Source organism: Myotis nattereri (genome assembly GCF_964212035.1).
Source record: "Myotis nattereri genome assembly, chromosome: 1".
Classification (NCBI taxonomy): Eukaryota; Metazoa; Chordata; class Mammalia; order Chiroptera; family Vespertilionidae; genus Myotis; species Myotis nattereri.
The window spans coordinates 100649699-100676436 of NC_138075.1; the positions used below are offsets into that span (position 1 = coordinate 100649699).

Below are 26738 nucleotides of genomic sequence, written 5' to 3' on the forward strand. Positions count from 1 at the left end.
GGCTATGGCTAATAGAACACAGCACATTTCAGGGAACATAGACAGGAAGCCAAATAAGATGCTATTCAGCATTCATCATCAGAATATCAGTGATGGAAGACAAAGATGTTAAGGGGAATTACCCTGATTTATTTTCATTATTATTTCAAAAGTGTTTTTATTGATTTTTAGAAGGGGAGGAAGAGGGATAGAAACATCAATGAGAGCAACATCACCAATTGGCTGCCTCCTTTACAATGCTTACTAGGGATCGAGCCTGCAACCCAGGCACATGCCCTGACGGTGAATCTAACTGGTAACTTCTTGGCTCCTTGGTTGACAGTCAACCGCTGAGCCACATTGGCTGGGCAAGTTGCCCTAATTTAAAAAGTCATGACCCCGTGCTGTGACCCAAGTCAGTTTTTCAACTCAGAGCACACCAAATGAAGAGGTTGGTTACCCAGGAGGAAGTTCCTTGCAAAAGAGCAAGTACAGACTAAAACATTCACCCATCCTGTGCCCAAAGTAATTATGGCCTTTTATTCAAGTAACTATACATTGAAGGGGACTAACAAAATAATCTGGGGGAGGGCCATTGGACATGGGGTCTAAGGCAATATTGATACCCCAAGACCTGAAGTATCATCATGAGGGGAGGATGTGGAGATATAGTAAACAGAGTGCTGGCCAAGTTATAAATGTATGTAGTAAGTGGTCACATTAAAGTGCATATGCTCTGTGGACCCATCTGGTGTCATTTCTGTCTCTGTATGTATAACCAGAATTGGCATACTTAATAACTGTCATGACTCCACACATACATCTTTAGCCTGTGGGATACAGGTTATCAAGAGGCCACACAGAAGCCTCTACAACTGCTATACTGTCCTTTCTCACACTGCCAGCAAAGAGTAAATGTGCTTATCACACGACAAGAGGAACAAAAGCAATTCACATGTAGCAGACAACACATGTATAATTTTGGCTCAGAGCCATGTTAACTCTGTCATAATAGTGTGAAGAAATCTGACTATCTGGTCATCCCACAGAACACCACATTGACATGGCTGAAATTACTGAGCCAGAAGTGACTACTAGCACATTGGAGGTCCTGGTAATGTTAGCAGAGTGGGAAGTAAACCTTAAGATTCTATTTAAGCTGAAACCGGTTTGGCTCAGTGGATAGAGCGTCGGCCTGCGGACTGAAAGGTCCCAGGTTCGATTCCGGTCAAGGGCATGTACCTGGGTCGGGCACATCCCCGGTGGGGGATGTGCAGGAGGCGGCTGATCGATGTTTCTCTCTCATCGATGTTTCTGACTCTCTATCTCTCTCCCTTCCTCTCTCTGTAAAAAATCAATAAAATATATTTAAAAAAAGAGAAAAAGATTCTATTTAAACTTAAGAAAAAAAATGACTTGGACGTTCATAAAGTAACCAAATCAAGGGAGAAAATGCACAACTAACTGGTGACCATTGGAAGATGATGAAGCAACTATTTTGAAACTCGCAAATAAAGAGAAAGAATCAAGCATTTATCCAATTTTTCCTCTATAAGCTACACCATCATGTAGCCAAATAGTGGATGAGGGCAAGTTTCTAACAGTGAAGGAATGTTAGAACTGAAATACTGCCATTCTTTGGCCTTTAATAAATTTATGGATTAGGCATTCTGTAACATCAATGGTGGCTAATAATTCAATGAGACAGTTAGATATTATGTACCACCTGATGGAAGAATACCACCACCTATGAGGTAATACTGGCCTCCTCCAACAAAACAAAATCATGAATGATTAAATCTGATTCCAAAGGCAAATTTACAAGAAATACCATAAGGAAGAGGAGTATGTTAAACGATATCAAAGGTATGAAATCAACAAAATCTGATAAACTCTGCAGGACAAATAACCTTGTTTTCTTCATAAATTAATTTCAAGGCAAAAAGTAAAAAATTGATGGAGGGGAACTATAATGTTAGATCCAATATTGTAAATTGGATCATGACTCAAACACTGTTTATAAAAAATTAAGTATTTAGAAAAATTATTTTTTGTGATAATGGTATTTCACTGTTTTAAGAAATACATATTTATTTATAAACTAGAGGCCCAGTGAACAAAATTCATGTGGGTGGGTGAAGATGTCCCTCAGCCCAGCCTGCACCCTCTCCAATCCCGGACCCCTTGAAGGATGTCCGACTGCTGGTTGGATCGGACCTAAACTGGCAGTCGGACATCCCTCTCACAAGGACCACTGGCTCCTAATCGCTCCCCTGCCTGATTGCCCCCAACTGCACACACACTCCCCCCTCCCCGGCCTGGTCGCTTTACTGCCCCCCCCCACGTTGGCCTGGTTTCCCCCAACTGCTCCCCTGCCCCCTCCCGCACCCCCCTGCCGACCTGGTCGCCCCTCACAGCTCCTCTGCCAGCTTGGTCCTCCCACGCAACCTGCTGTTCAGTCGTTTGGTCGTCCCTCACTAACCCCCCTGCCGGCCTGGTTGGAGGCAGCCACCTTGTGAGGGTTAATTTGCATATTACCTCTTTACTATATAGGATAAAAGCATATATCTGGGATTGGTTCAAAATAATATGGGGTGTGTGTACAAGAGTGGGGTTAAAAATTAAACAAGATTGGCCATGAGTTGATAATTGTTGAAACTGAGTGATAGGTACTTGGAGCTTCATTATTTACTGTCCACTTTCATATATGGTTAAAAATTTCCATAGTAAATAATTTTAAAAGATAAAAAAAGTCCTAATCACTGCTAGAATTTAGGAAGTTTTAAAGTTTTCTCCAGCTAGATATGAATGAGCATTGAAGAATGACTTTAGTGCTTCTGATGTTAATAAGTCAGGTTCAGATGAACAGAATAAACTACAATAAAGTAATATAATGAGACTGTCAATTCATTTCTAGCTCTCAATTCATTTCTAGCTCTCCAGCATACTTATTTAATGCTTGCTGTCCAAAGAATATGCAATGCATTAGGAAGCAAAATATACCAATGTGACATATTAGTCATTATTCTGTCAAGACCGAAGGCCAAACTCAACCTAATACTTCATCAAGTAAGTTTTAAAAAAGTCATTACATTTCAAAAAATTTTTCCTCTTTATTTAAACATAAAACACATTTACAGCATGCAGGTTAAAAAAAAAAAAAAGGAAAATTATATGGCATCTTCCCAAATCAATTATCTTCAAATGTATCTTCAATCACTGAGAATAAACCAATATAATCCACAGGTAAACTCGGACTCTTCTATCGCCTTGTGTCAAATTGAGTTATGCACAGTAGTTTTCTTAAGTTAGGCAAATAATTTAATTGCTTATCATGAATAAATATTACTTTTACTTTACTGAGTTACTCTTCTGAACCATTTATCAATACCATTCAGAGGAACGTTAATATATTCAGAACAAAACACTGAAAATTGAAGTGTCAATGTTTTAGATGATCAGAAATTTTCATTTATAAGAGTAAACACTATGTCTAATAACCTATAGCAAAAAGAGCAGTTCACTGAAAACAAATTTATGAAATTCTCTGTACACTGCTGTGAAAGTTTGAAATTATAAATAAAAAATTCAGGTATTTTTAAAAACCTAACATTGTATATTCTGAACCACATGCTAGCTACAATTCAGTTACACAGCTCCAATACCCGTGATTCATGTAACAAGAATGAAATTCCCATATTCAGACAAAGAGGAAAAAAATTCTGCTTCATTGATGAATATTGCCAAAGAAGCAAGTTTTCATCTGAAAACAAAATAAAGTTAACTGCATTACTTTAATCTTGCTGCAATGTTTCATGTCAATTTTTGGAGTGTTTCTTCTGATCAATCCTAAAAGGAACACAATCATTTTAAAGGATGCAGACTACAACAGCAAAAATTTTTTACTATTAAAAAAATAAATTTACCTTTTAAATCAAAATTATATAAAAGTGGAAATTACAATAGTTAAGGAAATAGAAAAATAAGCCAATTATGATCTGAGTTTTCTGACTATGATCCAAATTTATTACAAATATCTATATATAAAACTTGTTCAGAAAGTAAATTCTGCCAGCCAGATCCTAACACAGAACTTCCCAAGTTTCTCTGCTGACTGAAACCATTATATCCCCATTCTAGGCAAATTTCTGCTAAAACAGTTGGAAGTCACCACCTCATTGATGAAGCAAATATTGAAATCTCCTTCCCTGTTACTTTTATAGCTCCCTAAAATAAACTGTTGACTTAGTTTTATCAACTTAGGAAAGGGTGGCAAAACAGGTACATTTAGTACTAATTTTAAAATTATGGGATAAAACCAACAAAATAATTTGAGGTTAGTGACTTGCAAACAATTTACTATTTCCAGGGTAAGATATAAATTATAGTGTATGAATTAGTGAAGGAGATTAAAGGTACTTCAAGAACTTGAGACCAAAAATTACCTAAATATTTATAAACTTACCATATATTTATCTGGTTCTTCCACTTTTTTTTTCTAAACTTCCAGTCTATAAACTTAAATCAGCCAATACAGTAGATAATATAAAATTTAATTATATATCTCAATTCATTTCAGTATATTAAGTGGACAAATTAATATTTGTTCATTTCTCATATTAACTACTAAGTTCACTGAAATGAAGCAGGGTGTTCATCTCCCCCTCCTCCAATTTTCCCTATGACATTCATTAGTCTGTTCCTTGTTTACATGCCTCTGGTTTTTTATTCATCAGTTTATTATGTTCATTAAATTCCACATATAAGTGAGATCATATGGTACTTGTCTTTCTCTGACTGGCTTTTTCTACTTAGCATAATCATCTTCAGGTTCCTCCATGCTGTCTCAAACAGTAATACAGATGTGTTTTTTTTTTTTACAACTGTATAGTATTGCATTGTGTAAATGTACTACAGCTTTTTTCCAACTGGTCTGATGGGCACCTGGGCTGTTGTCAGTTGCGCTGCTATGAACATAAGGGCACACATATTCTTTTTGACTGGTGCTTTGGGATTCATAGTATACTCCTAGAATCACTGGGTCAAACGGTAGCTCCATTTTTAACTTTAGGAAACTGCACAGTTTTTAATAGTGGCTGCACCAGTCTGCATTCCCACCAGCAGTGTTCCGGGGTTCATTTTCCTCCACATCCTCACCAGCTCTTGTTACTGACTTAATGATGGTAGCCATTCTGGCAGGTGTGAGAAGGTACATCTTTGTAGTTTTAATTTGCATCTCTCATTAGTGGCACTGCTCATTGATTCATGTTTGGTGGCCAGCTGTGTGGCCACTTTGGAGAAGTGTCTTAGGTCCTTGGCCCATTTTTTAATTGGACTGTTTTCTATGAGTTCCTTATATATTTTGGAAATTAACCCCTTATCAGATGTATCAATGGCAAATATGTTCTCCCATACAGTGGGATCCCTTTTCATTTTTTTGATGGTTTCTTTTACTGCACAGCTTTTTATTTTGATGTAGTCCCATTTGTTTATTTTCTTGTTTCCCTTGCCCTAAGAGATGTATTGGCAAATGTATTGCTATGAGAGATGTTCAAGGTTTTGCTGCCAGTGGTTTCTTCTAGGATTTTTATGATTTCACGACTTACATTTAAGTCCTTTATGCATTTTGAGTTTATTCTTGTGTGTAGTGTAAGTTGGTGGACTAGTTTCATTTTTTTGCATGTACCTGTCCAATTTTACCAGCATTGTTTATTGAAGAGACTGTTGTTACTCCAGTGTATACTCTTGCTCCCTTTGTCAAGTATTATCTGAGTATAAAGGCTTGGTCAATTTCTGAGTTCTTTGTTTTTCAATTATCTATATGCCTATTCTTGTGTAAGTAGAAGGCTCTTTTGACTATGGTGGCTTTGTAGTACAACTTGATATCTGGTATTATGATACCTCCAAATTTGTTCTTTCTCAAGACTGCTGTGGCTATTCAGGGTTCCGTATAAATTTCTGGAGTGCTTGTTCTAGATCTGTGAAATATGCTGTTGATATTTTTACAGAGATTGCATTGAATTTATAGATTGCTTAGGATAGTATGGACATTTCAATTCTACCAATCTATGAACAGTATATTTTTACATTTGTTTCTATCTTCTTATCTCTTTTTGCAAAAGCTGTAGTTTACCAAATATATGCCTTTTACCTCCTTGGTAAAATTTATTCTTAAGTACCTTAATTTTTTTTTGTTGCAATGGTAAGAGGGTTTTTTTTTCTTTTTTAAAGTTTCTCTTTCTGAGAGTTCATTATTGGTGTATAAAGAAATGCCATGGATTTCTGGGTGTTAATTTTGTATCCTGCTACATTGCCAAATTTATCTATTAAATCGAGTTTTTTGTTGGAGTCATTAGGGTTTTCTATTAACAATATCATAACATCCGTGAATAATGAGTTTTACTTCCTGCTTTCCAATTTGGATGGCTTTTAATTATTTCTTATTGTGTGACTGCTGTGGCTAAGACTTCCAGTTCTATGTTGAGAAAGAGTGGTGAAAGCAGACATCCCTGTCTTGTTTTTGTTCTTAAGGGAAATTTTAATTTTTGCCCATTGAGTACGATGTTCGTTGTAGGATTGTTATATATGGCCTTTATTATGTTGAGGTATATGATCCTTCTATTCCCACTTTGCTGATTTTAATAAAAATTGTGTTGGGTTTTGTGGAATGCTTTTTTGCATCTAATTCTATGGTCATGTGATTTTCGTCTATCAATTCATGTAATACTAGAGGTCCAGTGCATGAAATTAGTGCACAGATGGGGGGGGGGTGTCCTTAGGCTGGCCAGTGATCAGGACCCATCTGTGGGGCGATAGGAGACCCCTACCTTGGCTGGCCTGAGCCTGTGGGCAGCTCATGCGTGCAGCATCTGTCCCCTGGTGGTCAGTGCGCATCATAGTGACTGGTCATTCCACATGTCATTCTGCCATTCAGTTGATTTGCATATTAGGCTTTTATTATATAGGATAGCACATTGATGGATTTGTGAATACTATACCAGCACTGCATCCCTGGAATAAGTCTCACTTGATCATGGTGTATGGTCTTTTTAATATATTGCTGGATCTGATTTGCTAATATTTTCTTGAGGGTTTTAGCATCTTTTCATCAAGGATATCAACTAATTTTCTTTGTAGTGTCTTTATCTGGGATAATTCCAAAGTCTCATAAGAAAGCTCTCGGAATTATTATGTTGTCCCAAAGCTCCCTTAAATTATCCTTTTTATTTTTTTCTAATTGCTACTCTGGACATTTTTTCCACCTTGTCTCTAATTTGCCTATTTGGTTCTCAGTTTCTTCCCAGGTATTCCTTCTTCTAGCTACGTCACTGTTCATTTCAAATTGAGTCTTATTCATGGCTTCTACATACTTTTTCATGCTTATGAATTTCCTGCTGAGTTCCTTATAGTTCTCATTAAGTTGCTTGAAGTTTTAATTTGTGAGCCCCATCAAAGTCAGTGGGATAGCTGTCAGGGGCACAGGTTCAGGCTCGCTGGGTAGCATCAGGCTATTACCTTGACCTCTGTATCTGATAAATTGCCTCCATTTCATTTAGTTCCTTGTGTTGATTCCTCCTTTTCTTGGGGATTATTTCTTTGTCTCCCCATTTAGTAGGTCCAGTCTTCTAGTGCACCAGATCAGGCATGTTAGGTCACAGCAGCAGGTCCACCAGAGATGTTGGGGCACAGCAGGGTTGGGTCCTCCAGGGGTGCCAGGTAGTAATGACAGTGTGGCCTTGTGCAAGGATGTAAGGATGGTTGTCCAAGGGGCACTAGGTCAGGCATGCTGGGTCATGATGGCCAGCCGGTGCATCCAGGAGAGTCAGATCATGGTGGTGGGGCCAGGTGAGCCCCATCAAAGTCAGTGGGATAGTTGTAAGGGGCTCAGGTTCAGGCTTGCTGGGTAGCATCAGGCTTGTACATCCTGGGATGCTAGGCTGCAACTGTGGGGCCACATGCACTTGTCTGTGGCCTCAGCATGTTGGGCCATGGCCGATCCCCAGACTCTGTGGATTCTCCAAAATCTGAAGCAGGAAATGTTCATTCCATCAAGCTATGTTGATTATAGAATTGAAAAAAAGGCAAATATAATTCCATCTCCAAACTCTTTTGGAAACTGAGATTTGTTTTTGATATTGTAAAATATTTCTATTCAAGAAAATTCAGCAACAGGAATTTCATGAAATAACAATTAAGTAGCCTTACTCAGTCTCAAATGACTACTTAGACAGTTTTATGGTTTCAGTGCTCAAACAGTTTTTAGAAGCAAACATCAGAAAAGATACAAATAAATTTGACTCTGAAATCATTTGTAGTATTGACCTGATATATTGTGTGGGCATGTAGTGTTGTAAGTGGTAAAATTTAAGAAGTTTAATCTAAATGTGTTTACATTTTCCCCTAAAATAAGGAAGACACTTTAATAAGAAAAAAAAGAAAAGTAACAGCAGCTAAGTAATTTCAGATTAAAACCACACATAAAGAAACAAATACAAAAAGCATAATCTTATGATACAGTTAGATTGGCACAGTGAAGACTAAATGCAAGACACAAAAGACAAATTGTGTAATAAATAGGGCCACAGTTGTAAACTGTCATTTTTCCCTCCTAAGAAGCCAAAATTGCACTCTAAGTTTTGTTGGGAAGCAGCAGAGTTTACAAGAAAAGTAGGCAGAAAACAGCTGTACACGCCAGGTATAATTTATACATTTAAAATTGCTGTAATTCTATAATTCCCAGGGGTAAATTTTATAGTTACTGAATGACTCTGCTTGATATTATGTCTTCTTCATACTTCAATTACTCACAACACCTGAAAATGGGAGAAAACAAAAGAAATATTTTCATTCGCATAAAACTTGTGTTTGAGATAATCATGAAAGAAACAAAGTAGATAAAATAGACGAATAGTTTAAAAACACTTTGGCCAATAGCTATGACCACATTCCACAACATTTTTAAAAAATGGCAACTTTAAATGATTTGATTTCTTCTCTTTTATTTCAAAAGTAGAGCTACTTATGAGCAGTATAATGTTTAAAAAGAGGTCACCCCACCCTTCATTTGTTTTTATTCTTCCTAAGAGAGCTATGTGTGAGCTGATGCATAATTACATAATTGGGTAGTAAAGGTATCAGTAATATTAATACACTGCCATAATTCCCTAAAATAAATCCAGTGTTTTAAAATGTTTTTCTTGATAATTAAAACATTAAAAAATTTCTCTACAAAAGTTTTTAATTTCCCAGTCATTTATCACTTAAGTAAATCCTATGTGCCCCAATCATGGTTTAAGAGTTAAAAAAAAAAAAAAAAAAAGTAAGAACTATTATTTTTAGACCAACAATGAGACAAGCCTGTAAACTTTATACTTTTATATTTACTTCACATTAGTTATCTCACTCATATGTTAAACTGCCTTATTAGCACTCTACTTTCAAGCTAAAACCTAGCTATATTTAACAAAGGCCATGGTCTATCTTCTCTGCTAAGGAGATAAGAGTTCAAAGTTTACATATGAATTTTGATCTGAGCACAGTATCAAAAAAAGGATAAACGTTCATCTATATTTGTGCTTTAAAAGGCTCCTTGCCCACCTCCCACTTCTAGAAAAGTACCTGTAGGTAATTACACTTTAACTTGTATAATTCTTAAGAATGACTTCCATTTTACTAATAAAGGAGCTCAAATATAGCAGGATCTTGAATAATATTTTTTCAACACTGTTTCATTATAATGTTGCTAAGATGCTATATGAACTTAACTCTTGTTGTGTTTTTTAAAATATGTTTTTATTGATTTTTAGAGAGGCAGGGAGAGAGGTAGAAACATTGATGAGAGAGAAACATAGATCACGTGCCTCCTGCATGGCAATTTTTAAAGCAGGCAATCACTCTTTAGTCAGGGGCACTGAACTCTTTTCCCTTACATTATCAAACTAATAAGTGACAACAACCAAAACAGCAATAGCCATCTGGTGTGAATGAATCAAAATTATACCTATTTTTTTTTTATCAGATTGGCAAAAAATAGATTCTTTGGTGTGCCAAAGAATTTTAGTAATTAGTTTAATGTGTGCCATGGGATGAAAGAGGTTGAAAATCACTGGTTTGTCTACAGAATTTTAAAAAAATTGAGGTGTCTGAATATAGATTGGTGTTAGATAATATTAAAAATATTTTTAGTTGCTAGATGATTAATAATATTTTGGTGATAATATTGTGGCTATGAAGAAAAATGTTATGATTTAAAGATACATTAAACAGGTCATGAATGCATAATTTATTTTATGTTAACAAATTTTAAAAGGAGTCAAAATGAGAAAGAAATTATTTAAAAAGTAACTTGAAGTTCATGTAAGTTGAAAAGTCAGGATTCAAACTCAGAACTTCAACATCCAAGCTCTTTTCACTATCTTAAAAATCCTATACGGTGTGGACAAAAAATTATATTAAATTTTAATGTGAATCCTCCAGAATTTTGCTTAATTCTCCATTCAAATTGAGAACCAATGTTACATAAAATGTGAAAGTATAAACAAGATAAAAATAAAGATTTTAATATTCGTTAGAAACAAGTTAAGCCTAATAATTATCTAGTACTTTTAGTTTCCAAAACAACTACACATCCAGGACTTCCTAAAGAATTAAAATCTGAGTTCCCTCCATATGATGAAATATCAAGCAGCTATTAACTAATCAAGTTGTAGAAAAAAAAATGTTCAGAATATATTACTAAGATAAAGAAGTAGGTTACAAAGTAGCATATGTAGAACAGGAATAGTATGTTATTAAATATTCATCAACAATTTAAACCTTTTAATTTAAAGCTCTAGAAAGATAAACACAATATACTGGGTGGTATCTCTAGAGATATTTATCTTTCTACTTTGTAATAGTCTTTAGTCCCCTACAAGTAACAAGTATTACTTACATAGTTAAAAAAAAACAAAAAAGTGTAAGAACTCACACATCTGTTTGAAAAATCACTTTCAATAGGTAAATGGAAAAGGACACAGAAATAACTCATAAGACAGAAAATACTAATGGGCAATAAATATAGGAAAAAAATCCAACTTCATTAATCAACCAATGAAATGCTTATGTTGGTTTATCACATCAGAAGCTTAAAAATTATTAATACTCAATCCTGCAAAGATGCAACAAAATGGACAGTTTCCTGACTTATATGCAACTTGGTATAATCTTTCAAGAGCCTTAAAAATGTTCACATTTTCTTGCCGTAACCGGTTTGGCTCAGTGGATAGAGCGTCGGCCTGCGGACTGAGGGGTCCCAGGTTCGATTCTGGTCAAGGGCATGTACCTTGGTTGCGGGCACATCCCCAGTGGGGGGTATGCAGGAGGCAGCTGATCGATGTTTCTCTCTCATCGATGTTTCTAACTCTATATCCCTCTACCTTCCTCTCTGTAAAAAATCAATAAAATATATTTAAAAAAAAAATGTTCACATTTTCTTAAAATTCTATTTTTGGGAATCTTCTGAAAATAATCTAAAAGATGAGGTGGTGTAAAAAAGATAATCATACTTTGAATTTCATATATAGAAATTTCAATTTTGGAAAAATTTCAAGTATGGAAAAAATTAACACACTTAAATTATATATATAATAAAAGAAAACAGTTAATAGCCATATCTTTTTTAAGTGATCCAGTGCTATGTTAGGAACACAAATTTGGCCCAGCTGGTATGGCTCAGTGGTTGAGTGTTGACCTATGAACCAGGAGGCTGCGGTTTAATTCCCAGTCAAGGCACATGCCTGGGTTGTGGGTGTGTGTGTGTTTGGGGGGGGGGGGGGGGGAAGGGGTGGGAGAAGCCGCCAGTATGCAGGAGGCAGCTAATCGATGTTTTAAGCTCACATCGATGTTTCTCTCCCTCTATTTCTTCCAAAATTAATAAAACATATAAAAATAAATAAATCATGAGAATAATGTGAGAATCTAAAAAAAATGTTTAACAATCAATGGTTGAACATTTCCATTTACAGTTATAATTCAAAAGCGAGATATAAACTACAAACCTGTAGGTAATGTGTCATGCTTATACTTGTTTGCCTCCTCCACCTCGTATTACCACAGGCTGGCTGTTCTGAGTAAATGCACCTCCTCCACGAATTGCACTTGGATGAGTTGGAGAAGCTGCTGGATGTTGCCCAGGACGAATAGGTTTAGCTAATATAAAAACCAAAAACTGGCTTTAGAATAAATCTTAAAACATGCCTGTAACTATTTTTTAGGTCTCTTGTCTTTCTTTACTTACCACAATTCTTGTGTTTTGTTTTTCTCTTTTTTCCCCTCTCATTAAATTCCTCTCTCTCACTTTTCAGTTACATCTTTTTCTCACATCAATTGTTATACTAAAGCATGAAATATTGCCAATGACTTTTCATTTTAGAGTATTTTTATTAAAGCTAGGGACAGTGAAACAAGGAAGGGCCTAGGACAGTGGTCGGCAAACTCATTAGTCAACAGAGCCAAATATCAACAGTACAACGATTGAAATTTCTTTTGAGAGCCAAATTTTTTAAACTTAAACTATATAGGTAGGTACATTGTTATTAACTTAATTGGGGTACTCCTAAGGCTTAGGAAGAGCCACAAGGGGCCAAAGAGCCGCATGTGGCTCTCGAGCCGCAGTTTACTGACCATGGGCCTAGGATAACAGGAGAAGAACTAGGTAGAGGTATGAGCCCAGGCTGGGCTGCTTTGGCTCACTAAGAGGTGAGAGGAAAGGGGGCCTTTGGGGGCAGGCTCAGGGAATTTGCCTGGGATGAACTGCCTATTGCTGTCCTGGTTGTAAGCCTCATGGGGTCCCTTAGAGTTTAGGAGATGCATGTCTTTGGGGAAGGGGGAAGGTCACCCTGGGGATGAGGGTCACCCTAAAGTTTTCAGGAAGGAGAGCATACCCTGGAACCTGTATTTTATGGGGTTTCAAAGGCTAGGCATTTAGGGTAGGTTTTAGGGGAGCATGACTTATTTTTCGCCATTCCTTTTGCTTTAGTAACATTGCTCTATAGTTTATTTCCTACCCCTGACCATTCTTGCTTGCATGTCTAGTTCTTATTTATCTTCTTGTTCTCTTTATGTGGTTATTACTCAACTCTATGCTGCTTTCCTAACAATGCTGCTCTTTGGAAAGTTAGAAAATAAAAACAGACAAATACCACCATCACAGCACATAACGTTTTCATGTGTTCTACTAACCAATTTGTGCAGAATGCCCTCTTCTGGCCATATTCTTTGACCTGACTGCTTCCTTTATACGATCTACTTCTTGTTGATAACGTTTGCGATCACGAGATGCATTTTCTTTGGCTTCTTTCAGTGCTGACTCCAGAGCTTTGACTCTCTCAGCTGTGGCTCTCAGTCGCTTTTCCAACTTAGGAAGTTCACAGCGAAGATCTGCATTATCACGTACCAACTAAAGGTACATAAATAAGATTAGGAATCTAGCTATAAGAAGATTAAGAAAATAAGCAGTTCAGGAGAACCAAGATGGCGGTGTAGGTAAATGCCAGTATTTGCCATCTCCCACAACCACATCAAAATTATAACTAAAATACAGAACCATCATTCAGAACCGCCTGATAGCTGGCTGAATGGAAGTCCTACAACTAGAGAAGTAAAGAAAGCATGTTGAGACTACTCGAGGGGCAGAGGCTAAGAACGGGTTGGTCCGACACCCATGTGTGCTGTTTTTTGTTTTTGTTTTTTTTTAACCCAAGGGGATATTGTCCCTGCAGGACCACTGTGAGGAGCAATGGGTCCCAGCCCCACACAAGACCCCAGTTCAAGGTCTCAGAGTTGGGAAAAGAAGTCCCCATAACTTCAGGTTGTAAAAACCACTAGGATTGTGGCTGAGGGACATGCAGACTGCTGGAGACCCATGTATCCCTCTTAAAGGGCCCAAGAGAAACATACTCGGACTTGCTTCCTCTGAGCTATAGTGTCAGAGGGCGTTGGGGGACCTAGACAAATACGGGGTTGACCTGGATTGTCTGGCATTGGGACAGGAACTTGGGGCCAGCTTTCTACCAGACAGAAGTGCTCATAGGGGTCACTGTTCCTATGCTGAAACTTACCCTGTCCCAGGGCTGACTGGCAAACATATCTGAGTCCCCATCAACCTAGAGCACACTATTTGCTCCACCCTATGATTCTGAGACCCCACCCCATCCAATTTGCAGCCCACCCAAGCTTTTTGCAGCAGCTTTTCAATATGAATGGCCTGTCCTGGCTCAGGCTTCAGACTTTGCTAAAATCTCTCAAACAAGCTGCAGCTGGTGTCAGCGTGCCCCAAACTTATCAATAAAAGGTCCAAGACCTGGCACCAGCACCAGTCTGTCTTGCTTCACACAGCTGGGCCTCACCTGGGCACTTCCAAGCCCAATACAAATAGCAGTCATCTGCAGATCTCTCTGTAGTTTCTTCCAGGTGGCACTGGGCAGTGGGTGACTTTGCATCTCCCAGGAGGCCCGAGAGCCAGTGCACCCAGTGGACAGCTTCACACCATACTCTATACATCCATAAGTGACACACTCAAAGGGCAGACTCAGTGAGCACCATAGCCCTACTGAAGCAAGTCCTGCTCCATAGGGGTGTTTCCTGCACAGCAGCTCTTTCACTATAGTTGCTGCTGGTGCTCACAGCCAATTGGTCTGGAGGTCAATTCCTCCCAGTGATACCAACAGTACTCAATTACAAGAATGAGCACACAGTCCACACAGGAGTACTCCAAGAGGGACCAGCTGGGCACTATGGGACACTTACTACACAAGGCCACTCTACTAACTCCAGGAGACATGACATAGCTGCTCTACCCAATATATAGAAACAAACACAGGGAAGTAGCCAAAATGAGGAGACAAAGAATCATGTCACAAATGAAAGAAATGGAAGAAAGCAAACTACTGGACACAAAGTTCAAAATCACGGTTATAAAATTACTCAAGGATCTTCATGAGACCTTCCAGGGACTTAGTAAGACTTTCAAAGATATTAGTGAGCATGCCAAAAACATGGAAAAGGACCAGTCAGAAATTAAGCATACACTGCCTGAAATAAAGAATAATTTGAGGGATTCAACAGTAGAGCAGAGGATTCCAAGAATCAAATTTATGTTTTAGAATATGAGGAAGCAAAAAACACCTAATCAGAAGAGAAAAAAAGAAAAAATCCAAAAAATATGAAGATAGTGTAAGGGGCTTCTGGGACAACTTCAAGCATATCAAATTATGGGGTGCCACAAGGAGAAGAGAGAGATCAAGATAATGAGAACCTATTTGAAGAAATAATGACAGAAAATTGTCCTACCTGGTGAAAGAAATAGACTTATAAGTCCAGGAAGCAAAGAGAGTCCCAAACAAGGGGAACCCAAAGAGGACCACCCAAGACACATCACAATTAAAATGCCAAGGGCAAAAGACAAAGAGAGAATCTTAAAAGAAGCAAGAGAAAAGCAGTTAGTTACCTATAAGGGAGCGCCCATAGGACTGTCAGCTGATTTCTCTACAGAAACTATGCAGGCTAGAAGGAGTGGCAAGAAATATTCAAAGTGATGAAAAGCAAGGACCTACAACCAAGATTATTACTCTACCCAGCAAAGCTATCATTTAGAACTAAAGAGCTTCACTAACAAGAAAAAGCTAAACAGTTTATCACCACCAAACCAGTATTATATGAAATGTTGAAGGGTATTCTTTAAAAAGAAGAAAAAGAAAAAGATAAAAAATATGAACAATAAAATGGCAATAAATACATACCTATCAACAATTGAATCTAAAAATGAAAATGAGTAAGAAACCTAATGAACAGCATAAACTGGTGAATAAAATAGAATCAGAGGCATGGAAATGATACAGACTGATGATTCTCAGAGGGAAAGGGGTGAGGGGGGCGGGAAGAGATTAAACAAAGATCTCATATGCATACATGCATTACCTTTGGACACAGACAATAGGATGGTGAAGACCTGGGGTTGGGTGGAGAAGGGCAATGGGGGGGGGAAAAGAGGGCTATTTGTAATACTCTCAACAATAAGGATTTAAAAAAAAGAAGAAAATATGCTGTTCATAATTTCTCTTTAGAAAAGAGAATTTTTTTAGAAATTTAATCTTAAGGTTTTCCAATTAGCTTGGCAACAAGCAAGAATTCATATATTCGTATATATCGTACACATATATTTCTCACAAAAATTTAATTTCACTTAAATTAGGGTGTGAGTGGATCGTTATTTCCTCCTAGGCAATAACAATAACTAGAACATACTGTTAGGTTTCTTTAGTAAGATACTCATCTGGTGGAAATGAATATAATTTTAGACCCACAAATACACACAACTTTAGCAAGTCCTTAATATTTTTGAAAGCAAAAAAGGCTAAAATTTCTTTAACCTTATTCTAGTGCAAACATCTAGTGTAAACATCAAGTTTACAACAGCAAAGATATACAATTCAGTGTGCTAAGAAATAATTTAAGTAAATAAAGCATGTATCAAACTATAATTAAAAATAAGAAATAGTAAGCAGTACTTCTGAAAAAGTATGAACTGGCCTGGCCGGTGTGGCTCAATGGTTGAGCATCAACCTGTGAACCAGGAGATAACGGTTCAATTCTTGGTCAGAGCACATGTCAGGGGTGCGGGCTTGATCTCCGTGGGGGGGGGGGGGGGGGGGGGGGATGCAGGAGGCAGACAATCAATGATTCCTAGTCATCATTGATGTTCCTCTCTCTCATCCCATCTCCCTTCCTCTTTGAAATCAATAAAAATATGTTTCTTTAAAAAAAATAGAACTGCCTCATGAACCAGGGGCATTAAATGCAAAAGAACCAAAAAATTTTGTATTTCAGCTGCAAAAACTTATCTACCAGAGGTATTTTAATTACCTTGAATAAATTAAGAAAACTGACAGATTTGAAATCCCAAAAAGGTTTTCATTGGATTTTTGATAGAGGGCTGTTAAAAATATTAACTTCCCTATAAATTGTTAGCAATAATGGAATGGTTCCGAGTATGAACAATGAAAAAATTGCCACTTCTCAATTCTTGCAATTATCACAAAATATGTATATTTTTTACCTGTTTATGGACTTTAGTGAGTTGTTCAAGATTATTTTCAAGAAAAGAGATTTTTTGCTTCTGAGCAGCACTGCCTCCAGTGTCATCAGAATCGATCTCTGCACTCTTAAGAAAAGAAGGTTGATTAATAATGAACAAATTTTTAAAAAACCCAATCTTAACTAAACAAAAATTGTTATAACAACATAAAACATTTTGCTTATGCATGCAAAGAATTACACACTACAGACAGCATTTATTCAAATGCCCACACCTCAGTATAGTTTTGTTACCTTTTTAACTCTGGTGGCTAGATCCTGAACAAAGAGCTTCCGCAGGTTGTGTAAAGTCTGAAGTTCTTTTGCCTTGAATTAAGAACAGCAGTATTTTTGGAGTTCAGACTTCAAATTTAATATAACCAATGGGGAAAAAAACCATTAAACATCCCCCAATCCTATTTATTTTCAAGTTTTTCTTACCACTGTCTCTTCCAAACCCTTCAAGTCTTGTCTTGCCTGTTCTCGTCTATCTTGCATAATCCTAGACAGAGGAAGAATGCACATATATTTTCACCTTTGAGTCCATAAAATTCTAGTTTTATTTAGCACAAGAACTGATGCAAATATTTATCTGAAAGAAATTCTTAAATTCAAATAAATGAAGACACTCATTTTTAAAAGTTTACTCATGTTGTATCTTTCAAAGAAATTTTTATAATGCTTTATAAATCCTTCTAAATCCATTATTAGAAGAAAATTCTCCTATATAGCAATGGAAGAGATAAAATAAAATGTAGCAGAATCCGAAGAATAAGAAATGGCTCTTTTTCTATTTTAGAATATGTCACATATAGCATACTGCTTTTATTCAAGATAATTCTGATTTAACTAGTAATTACGGAGATTATAAATTACTGTAACCCTAGCTTAGTTGGTGAGAGCTCGTCCCAATAAGCCAAGGTTGTGGGTTTGATCCCTGGTGAGGGCACATACACAAGAATGAATGAATGCATAAATAAGTGGAACAGCAAATCGATGTTTTTCTCGAATATCAATAAGTTTTTAAAAAAATTTAAAATAAATTATTGATATTAAAATATTCTACATATTTTATTTAAAATTATGCTCAATAAATTATGGCTAAGTTTCAGCAGAGTATTTATAAAATCAACTCTGAGATGGTGTTGATGGTGTTACCTTGTTACTTTTCTAACAATAGTAATTCATTTATAAGTTATCTCTCAAAAATTCAAGGAATGTGAAAATTATAATCCTGAGTTTTCTATCTGCTCAGATTGTAGAAAGCTGAGCACTGACTAAATATACTCTTAGTAAATTAGAAAAAGTAATTAGTAAAAAACCTCTGTTCAAGAGGCAAGGCTAAAATAATAATGTCCTTTTATGCAAGATCAGTTCTGACAAAAATTCAGTTTTTATGATAGATCTTGAAGTAAAATGGTGGTACAGAAAGAGTAAGCAGGTTGATAAATAGGAATCATAAATCTTGATCATCACTGAAATAAAAGACCTTGCATTTACTTAAGTATAAGGATACACTGCAAGTTTTTAGGTATACATTAAACCAATGAAGAAAAACACAAAATGAAAAACTGTACCCACTGAATATATCTGATAGTAATACCCACAGTCCCTTAGTTTTAAATTTAAAACTTGAATTAAAACATTAACTCACGTAAGTTCATGTAGTTTTTTGCTCTTTTCCTGATCTGTAGCTTTCAACTTCTCATGTTCTACTCTCAGGCGTTCCTGTTCTAACATCATTTTTTGGTTTTGGCTGACAAAAGGAAAAGAAAACCGCTATATCATCAATCAACATCACCATTTTCTGAATGTTGTCATTAAGACTTTCAAACTCTTAAATTCTATAATCTCACTAGTCAAACAACCAATGCCTCCTGTGGTCCCCCTTCACTTCCCTGTAGGTGGAGTTAAGAGGACCTGGCTACATTCAGCAATACTAATGTTTTTCATATTTTGGTTTAAAACCATGATTTTAGCCGTCTATATCTTTCATTTCCCCAAATCTTTGTCCCTAAATCCATTAAGTATTATCAACAGTAAGATACACATCCCAAACTTTGTCTTCATTTTTTCTTATGCTCCTTTGGTTCCTCCTACTCAAATCATGACATAAGTACAAACCTCCAATTTCCATAAATTCTATATTATATGCATATGGCTACAAAAGTGGGAAAAATGACTTTTTGATAAATGAAGACAACTTCTACTTTTTAAAAAATTTAAAGCCCACAATTTCCAATATAGTTTTTTCAGTTAAGAATATTTTTTAAGAGGAATGAAATGATTTGAAAAAGACTGTGGTTTCTATTTGCAATAACGGTTAAAGTTTTGTGTGTTTTTTTCTTTTTACTGAATAGTTACATCAAAAGACCCCAAAAATATTTTTCCCAGGAACTTAGAAGTTAGAAATGAACAAATTTATTTTCAAGTCAAATATCATAATTTCAATGAAAAATGCAGGTATCTAATAGAACATATCATCTACCAGTAACCAATTATTTCCTTTTACCTAAATAGTCAATCTTTCTGAGTTAGTTTTTAATATTTAGAGGAAAGAAAATATACTTACTCTTGAAGATCAGTAATAAGTTTTTCTTTTGCCTCAACTTCATCTCTCAAGCTACTAATTTGTTTCTGATGAGTTTCTCTGTGGCTTTGGATCTGCTGTTCAACAGCTTGCTAAAATTATTGCGGGGAAAGGATATTAAATCAGACTAATGAGAATAAATAATGATGAATTAAAGCCATTAGAATCCAATTACATTAAACTTGCCTTAACTTCATTTGCAGTCTGAACCTTATTTAAGTGCTCTTTTTCCATTTCATGCATTTTCTCTGTTTGGACAGGGAGAGAAAACAAGAGAGGAAATAAGCCTTAAAGTTCTTCATATAAACCAAGGAGAAAATGGCTTTTATGAGGGACATGTTCCTTAGCAGTTCTTGACTTTAACCTATCCAAATGCCACACAGTAAATCTTGCTAAGCTCAGCAACATACTGACTTAGATCCTTTGTGTTGATTGATACTATGGTTACCTAAGGCACGGTAGGGAAATGAGACAGCTTTGTAAGTTCCTATGTTAAGATATGTATGTGTATAAATTTCATATGTATGTGTGACCTCGTAACTTTGTGGGAAATTCCCAGATTGCCTACTTCATATTCAAACACAACTTCAAAAATGTTTCAAAGCCATATTAAAACACATTATTTGTTCTCTATTTCAAGTTATCCCGATTCCTACTATTCATTATCAGTGCAAATATAAATTTACAATTATACTAAAGGATAAATTAATATAGACACAACTCAAATAATTAGAAGTTAATACCTTGTGCTCGAAGCTGGACTAGTTCTTCACTAAGGGAATCAACAGATTCCTCCAGCAGTCTTTTCTTTTGTTCCACATTTTGAAGGTATTCAGTCAATGATTTAATTTTGGCTTCATGCTTTTGGGAAAAATGTAATGATATGAAGTGGAAAAATTCTCACGTACGCTTTTTATTGTTAAGAATATTTGAAAATAAGCAAGTTTTATCGATGTATTAATATATAATACACTCAAAGACACAAACCTAAAATGTTCAGGGCATAATTTTACAGTGAAAAAGAATTTAATCAATAAAATGGTCATCTGTATAGCTTAAAACACTTTTAAGCAAAGGCACTAAAGGCTGAAAAAAAGATATATTGTTTTCTCCATATGGTATTACCTTCTTCCCTCCATATACAATTCCTATTCTTGGTGACTGGCCTCATTCAATAAACTGGAAAAGCCAGAAAATTGGCCCTGCAGTTTTGTCTACCCCAGAATTCCTCTAGATTCTTCAACAATCACATCTTTCTAGTAAATCTATATACTTAACATATACATGTTAGCAAATACAACCCAGTCAAATCATTCATGTTATTATTAATGCAGCTAGACTAGGAAAAACTGATAAAATTAACCTATTTTGTTACTCAAAATAACCTATGGAAGTTTGTTTTTCTTAAATTTTTTACAGTAAATAAAACTTATATGTGACTATTAAAAATAGAAACTTTTTTTGTTAATACATACTTGAGAGATACGAAGCTGGCATGCTGCTAACTCCTTTTCATTTTCTTCCATTTTTTGGTTACTCTCAGTTTGTGTGCTTTCTAACTGTTTGCAACGTTTTACCATTGTTTTTACTTCTGACTTCATTTTGCTAATGTAGAGCCTTGCAACGGTGAACTCTTCATCTATCATGCCAGTTCCCTCAGGCTGCTATGAGGAAACAGTGAAGTAAAAAAAATAAATGAATAAAGGAAAAATATCCAGTGCGATTACCAAATTAGACTCTAAAATCTTAGAACAAAATTAACTATATTTTAATATTATTCAATATTCATAGGAAGTCTGGAGTTTTTCTTTTATGAAATATATTTGTTTTTAAAAAGGGCAAATAAAATAGAGCTTAATTTTTGCCTTCCTTCCTTTCTAAACTTAATGCTAATATATGTCTACACGGAAAAAAGAAACACACACCTAACAAGCATACAAAAAAAACCTGATCAATTCTACCTCTTTCAATATTTGGATTTCCTCTTCCAGGCTCTTTTCAGTAAATTTATTGTTAATCACATGTAACTCCCAGTTTAAAACTTAATAGATAAGAATGTTTAGGTGGCATAGAAATGACGACTTTGAAGTTCACCAAAGAGGAACTGTGGTCACTGTACTTTCTATACTTTCATTATAAAATTCCAGTATAATACTTAGTGTCAAAATTAAGTGGAGCTTGAGAAGGAACAAATAAAACTGTGTTTGTTCACAGATGATGTAATTATTAAAGAAACTCCAGGCACTAATAAGCCATTATGGTAACATCGCAGGATACAAGGTTAACATACAAAAGCCAATCACTTTCCTTTCCTTTCCTCCTCTCCTTCCCTTCCCCTTCCCCTTGCCCTTTCCCTTTCCCTTTCCTTTCCTTTCCTTTCCTTTCTAACAGCAACAAACAACAAAAATTTGAAATGAAAAACACAGTGCCATTTACATTAGTGCCAAAAAGAAAAAAGAAACACTTAGGTATAAATGTAATATATGTAAGATCTCTATGATGAAATTATAAAACACTGATGAAAGAAATCAAAGAACTAAATAGATGGAGATATTCCACATTCATGGATAGGAAGACAATACTGGTAAAATATCAGTTCTTTCCAAGTTGATCTGTGTATTTAATATAATCTCAATCAAAATCCCAGCAAGTTATTTTCTGGATATCAACAAACAGATTCTAAAGTTTATATGGAAAGGCAAAGACCCTAAACAGCCAACAATATTTTTTTTTATTTTATTTTATTTTTTTCTGTTCATCGGATTATTTATTCACTTTATTCTTAGATTCACTTGTTGATAGATGCATATTTGTTGTTCATAATTTGTATCTTTACCTTTTTCTTCCTCTTCCTCTTCTTAAAGGATACCTTTCAGCATTTCATATAATCCTGGTTTGGTGGTGATGAACTCCTTTAGCTTTTCCTTATCTGTGAAGCTCTTTATCTGACCTTCAATTCTGAATGATAGCTTTGCTGGATAAAGTAATCTTGGTTGTAGGTTCTTGGTGTTCATCACTTTGAATATTTCTTGCCACTCCCTTCTGGCCTGCAAAGTTTCTGTTGAGAAATCAGCTGACAGTCGTATGGGTATTCCCTTGTAGGTAACTGAGTTTCTTTCTCTTGCTGTTTTTAAGATTCTCTCTTTATCTTTTGCTCTTGGCATTTTATTTATGATGTGTCTTGGTGTGGTCCTCTTTGGATTCCTTTTGTTTGGGGTTCTCCGAGCTTCTTGGACCTGTAAGTCCATTTCTTTCACCAGGTGGGGGAAGTTTTCTGTCATTATTTCTTCAAATAGGTTTTCAATATCTTGCTCTCTCTCATCTTCTGGCACCCCTATAATTCTGATGTTGGTACGCTTGAAGCTGTCCCAGAGGCTCCTTACACTATCCTCGCATTTTTGGATTCTTTTTTCATTTTGCTTTTCCGGTTGGGTGTTTTTTGCTTCCTCGCATTTCAAATCATTGACTTGATTCTTGCGCTCCTCTGTTCTGCTGTCGGGAGTCTGTATAATATTCTTTATTTCAGTCAGTGTATGCTTAATTTCTAGTTGGTTCCCCAATATAACATCGAGGGTCTCATTAGTTTTCTTGTAGATCTCATTAAGTTTATCGGCGGCTTCTAAACAGTTCTTGAGAGACCTTAAAAGTGTGGTTCTGAACTCTATATCTTCCATTGACAATTTTGTCCTGTTTCTTTGTCTCCGCATTTTGTTATGCTTCCTTGATGCACCAGCCAACAATATTTTAAAGAAGAGCAATGTTTGCCCTAGCTGGTTTGGCCCAGTGGATAGAGCATCGGCCTGTGGACTCAAGGGTCCCAGGTTCGATTCTGGTCAAGGGCATGTACCTTGGTTGTGGGCACATCCCCAGTGGGGAGTGTGCAGGAGGCAGCTGATCGATGTTTCTCTCTCATCGATGTTTCTAACTCTCTATCCCTCTCCCTTCCTCTCTGTAAAAAATCAGTAAAATATATTAAAAAAAAAAAAAAAAAGAAGAGCAATGTTGGAAGACTAATGCTACCCAACAACAAGAATTACCATAAAGCTACAGTAATCAAAATGATGTGATATTGGCAAAAGAATAAACAAATAGATCTCTGGAACAGAATATAGCCCAGGAATAGATGCACGCAAAGACAGTCAGTTGATCTCTGACAAAGGGGCAAAGGCAATTCAATGGAGAAAGAATAGTCTTTGCAATAAATTTGCTGGAGCAAGTGGTCATCCCCATGTAAAACAATGAGTTCTGACAGACATACCTTTCAGGAAATTTAACTCCAAATAGATCACAGACATAAACGTAAATGCAATACTAAAAAAAACTTCTAGAAGATAACACAGGAGAAAATCTAGATGACCTTGAATTTGGAGATGAGTTTTCAGAAACATCAGAAACATAAAAGAAAAAATTGGTATGTTGTACTTTGTTAAAATTTCTGCTTTGTAAAAGATACTGTTATAAGAATAAAAAGATAAGCCACAGGCTGGTAGAAATATATGCAATTCAAATGCAAATTAAAGCAACAATGAGATACCCCTAGACATCTATCAGAATGGCTCGAAACCAAAAAGTAATGACATCAAATACTGGTGAAGATGTGAAGTAACAGGAACTCTTACTCATTGCTGATGGGAATGGAAACTGTTATGGTCACTTTGGGAGTTTCTTACACAGCTAACATAGTCTTACCAAACAACCTAACAATCATACTCCTAGGTATTTTTATCCAATTGAATTGAAAACTTATGTTCATAGACAAAGTTGTACATGAATGTTTACAGCAGTTTTATTTATAACTGCCAAAAACTGAAAGTAACTGAGATGTTCCTCAATAGGTGAATGGTTCAACAAACTGGTATATCCATATCATAGGCTATTATTCAGTGATAAAAATAAGCTACCAAGCCACAAAAAGATATGGAAGAACCCTTAAATGAATTCTAAGTGAAAAGAGCCAGTTTTTAAAAAGGCTACATACTATATGCTTCCAACTATATGAAATTTTGGAAAAGGCAAAACTATTGAGAATTTTTTTAGATCAGTGGTTATTAGGGGTTCAGGGGAGGGTTATGAATAGAAAAAGCAAAGGAGATGATAGGTGATGTTAAGAGGTAAAACTATGCTATGATACTGTAATGGTGAATCTATATTATGCATTTGTCAAAATCCTTAGAACTGTACACACACAGAGTGAACCATAATGTAAAAATCACAGAACAAGTTAAGTGGAACTCAGCAGGGTTAATAGGAAAAGAATTACGTGCAAATGACAAAAATACTGAGGATCCATAGATTTCTTTTTAAAGAACTGTCTGCAAGGATGACCTGCTTTCAAATGCTATTATAGTAGGGGGAAAAAGGAGTCTAGGAGTCAGGAAACCTGTATTCTATCACTTTGTGACTCTTTATTTTCTGTCTTTACCACTCTTTATTATCTGTCTTTACCACTTTTTCACTTAAATTACGATTATTTTAACATGAAACAAAAAGATTTTTCTAAAAAGAAGTTGAAAATCTACAAAGCAAATTTTGAACAACAGCTTTCTAGTGTTCAATGATATAAAATAAATCTACTTTTCCATCCCCAAAGATTCCCACATAGCTCCAACATCTCCCATTACTTTACCATGAAAAGGATAGGACAGAATATTCAAACTGCTGATGAAGAGATCAAGTGAAGTCACCAGTATTTAACAATAACACTTTTCTTTTTTTTCAGTGAGGTTGAGCTGACATTAAAAAATGACATATGAGGAGAGAGGTTGTAAGAATCTTTGCCTCCATCAATAGACAGCAGCTCTGAATAACAACCAATAGAAGGAATGTAAGCTCCATACTGAAAACCTTTACTTCATTTCCAATTCTTGCTAAATGTGGCCTTTAGTATGCTCTCACTATAAGCCCAGTTATAAATTTGTTCTGTTTGTGACTATAAGTAGGCTTTAATGAAAAAGGTGAAGTCCAAACAGATACTTACTGCAACATACAAATATATCATGCTCTATATGTTTTTGCAGTTAAGAGTCTTAGTTTACCTATTGGTCTAAGTTTTATAATCTACCAGGTCACTCACTTTTATTTTTTTTTCAGTACATGCCTAGTGATAACATACCAATATTATTATCCAAAAATAAATGTAATAGAAAAGAAAAGGCATAGATAAAATAAGTGTGGCCAAATTTTGACAACCGATAACTCTGAGGTTCACAGTATTTTCCTCAATTATATGTTTGAAATTTTTCATAATAAAAGTTAAAGAAAAAAATTAATTAGCGGTGCTCATCTTTTCCTTTTTAAATGGTAAAGCAACTACGGGCCAATTCATTTATGAGTTTATTCCCTGAGCTAATCTTCACTATTGTTCCAATTATATACTGTCATGTATTGTAATCTATTAGCATAATTTCTAAGTGCAAAATCTTTATATAGAACATGTAGTTCAAATAAATGCTTACTGAATATTCATCTACTTGAATACCCCATCCTTTTTCTTTTTTCTCATCTATTTAAAATGAATACAATACCATCCCTCTACTACACATGACTATTATGAGGATGAGATAATGGGTAAGAAAAGAACTTGGCCCAGCCGGGTGTAGCTCAGCAGTTGAGCGTCAACCCAGGAACCAAGAGGTCACAAGTTCAATTCCTGGTCAGGGCATACGCCTAGGTTGTGGACTCGATTCCCAGTAGGGGCATGCAAGAGGCATCTGATCAATGATTCTCTCTCATCCCTTCCTCTCTGAAATCAATAAAAAAAAAATATTTTTAGAAAAAGGACTTTGTAAAGAAATAAGAAGTAATAAGAAATAAACAAAAGAATGAGCTGTATCCAGATAATTACACTTACAGTCTGGTTATTATTATTTACCTTTACGTCATTATTTCCTACAGCAATTCCTATTTCTGCAAGGTCTTTTAGTAAAGATGCCATCATCTCAGCTGCTCGTTTTTTCTGGTGGTTAGTCATTTCCTTGAGTTTCTGAAGCTCAGCATCTATACTTGCTAAAGTTGCCTAGTAGATAGGCAAAAATAAAAGTTAGTTAATCTATTAAAT

The 26738-nt window shown here is 35.7% G+C and overlaps 1 protein-coding gene across 1 annotated transcript in view; it reads right to left on the bottom strand.

The window, feature by feature from the left end:
* Positions 1-6070: 6070 nt before the first annotated feature.
* KIF5B (kinesin family member 5B) overlaps positions 6071-26738 on the bottom strand; it is an 85791-nt gene continuing 65123 nt past the window's right edge. The window contains exons 15-26 of the mRNA XM_081100721.1: positions 26553-26696; positions 21157-21345; positions 20425-20542; positions 19868-19929; positions 19664-19773; positions 18746-18847; positions 17533-17593; positions 17347-17418; positions 17075-17179; positions 13201-13417; positions 12018-12168; positions 6071-8792 (exon numbers count right to left, since the gene is read on the bottom strand). Coding sequence (XP_080956847.1) covers positions 12038-12168; positions 13201-13417; positions 17075-17179; positions 17347-17418; positions 17533-17593; positions 18746-18847; positions 19664-19773; positions 19868-19929; positions 20425-20542; positions 21157-21345; positions 26553-26696 — 1311 coding nt within the window. The 3' untranslated portion in view covers positions 6071-8792; positions 12018-12037. The remainder of the gene's footprint in view (positions 8793-12017; positions 12169-13200; positions 13418-17074; positions 17180-17346; positions 17419-17532; positions 17594-18745; positions 18848-19663; positions 19774-19867; positions 19930-20424; positions 20543-21156; positions 21346-26552; positions 26697-26738) is intronic.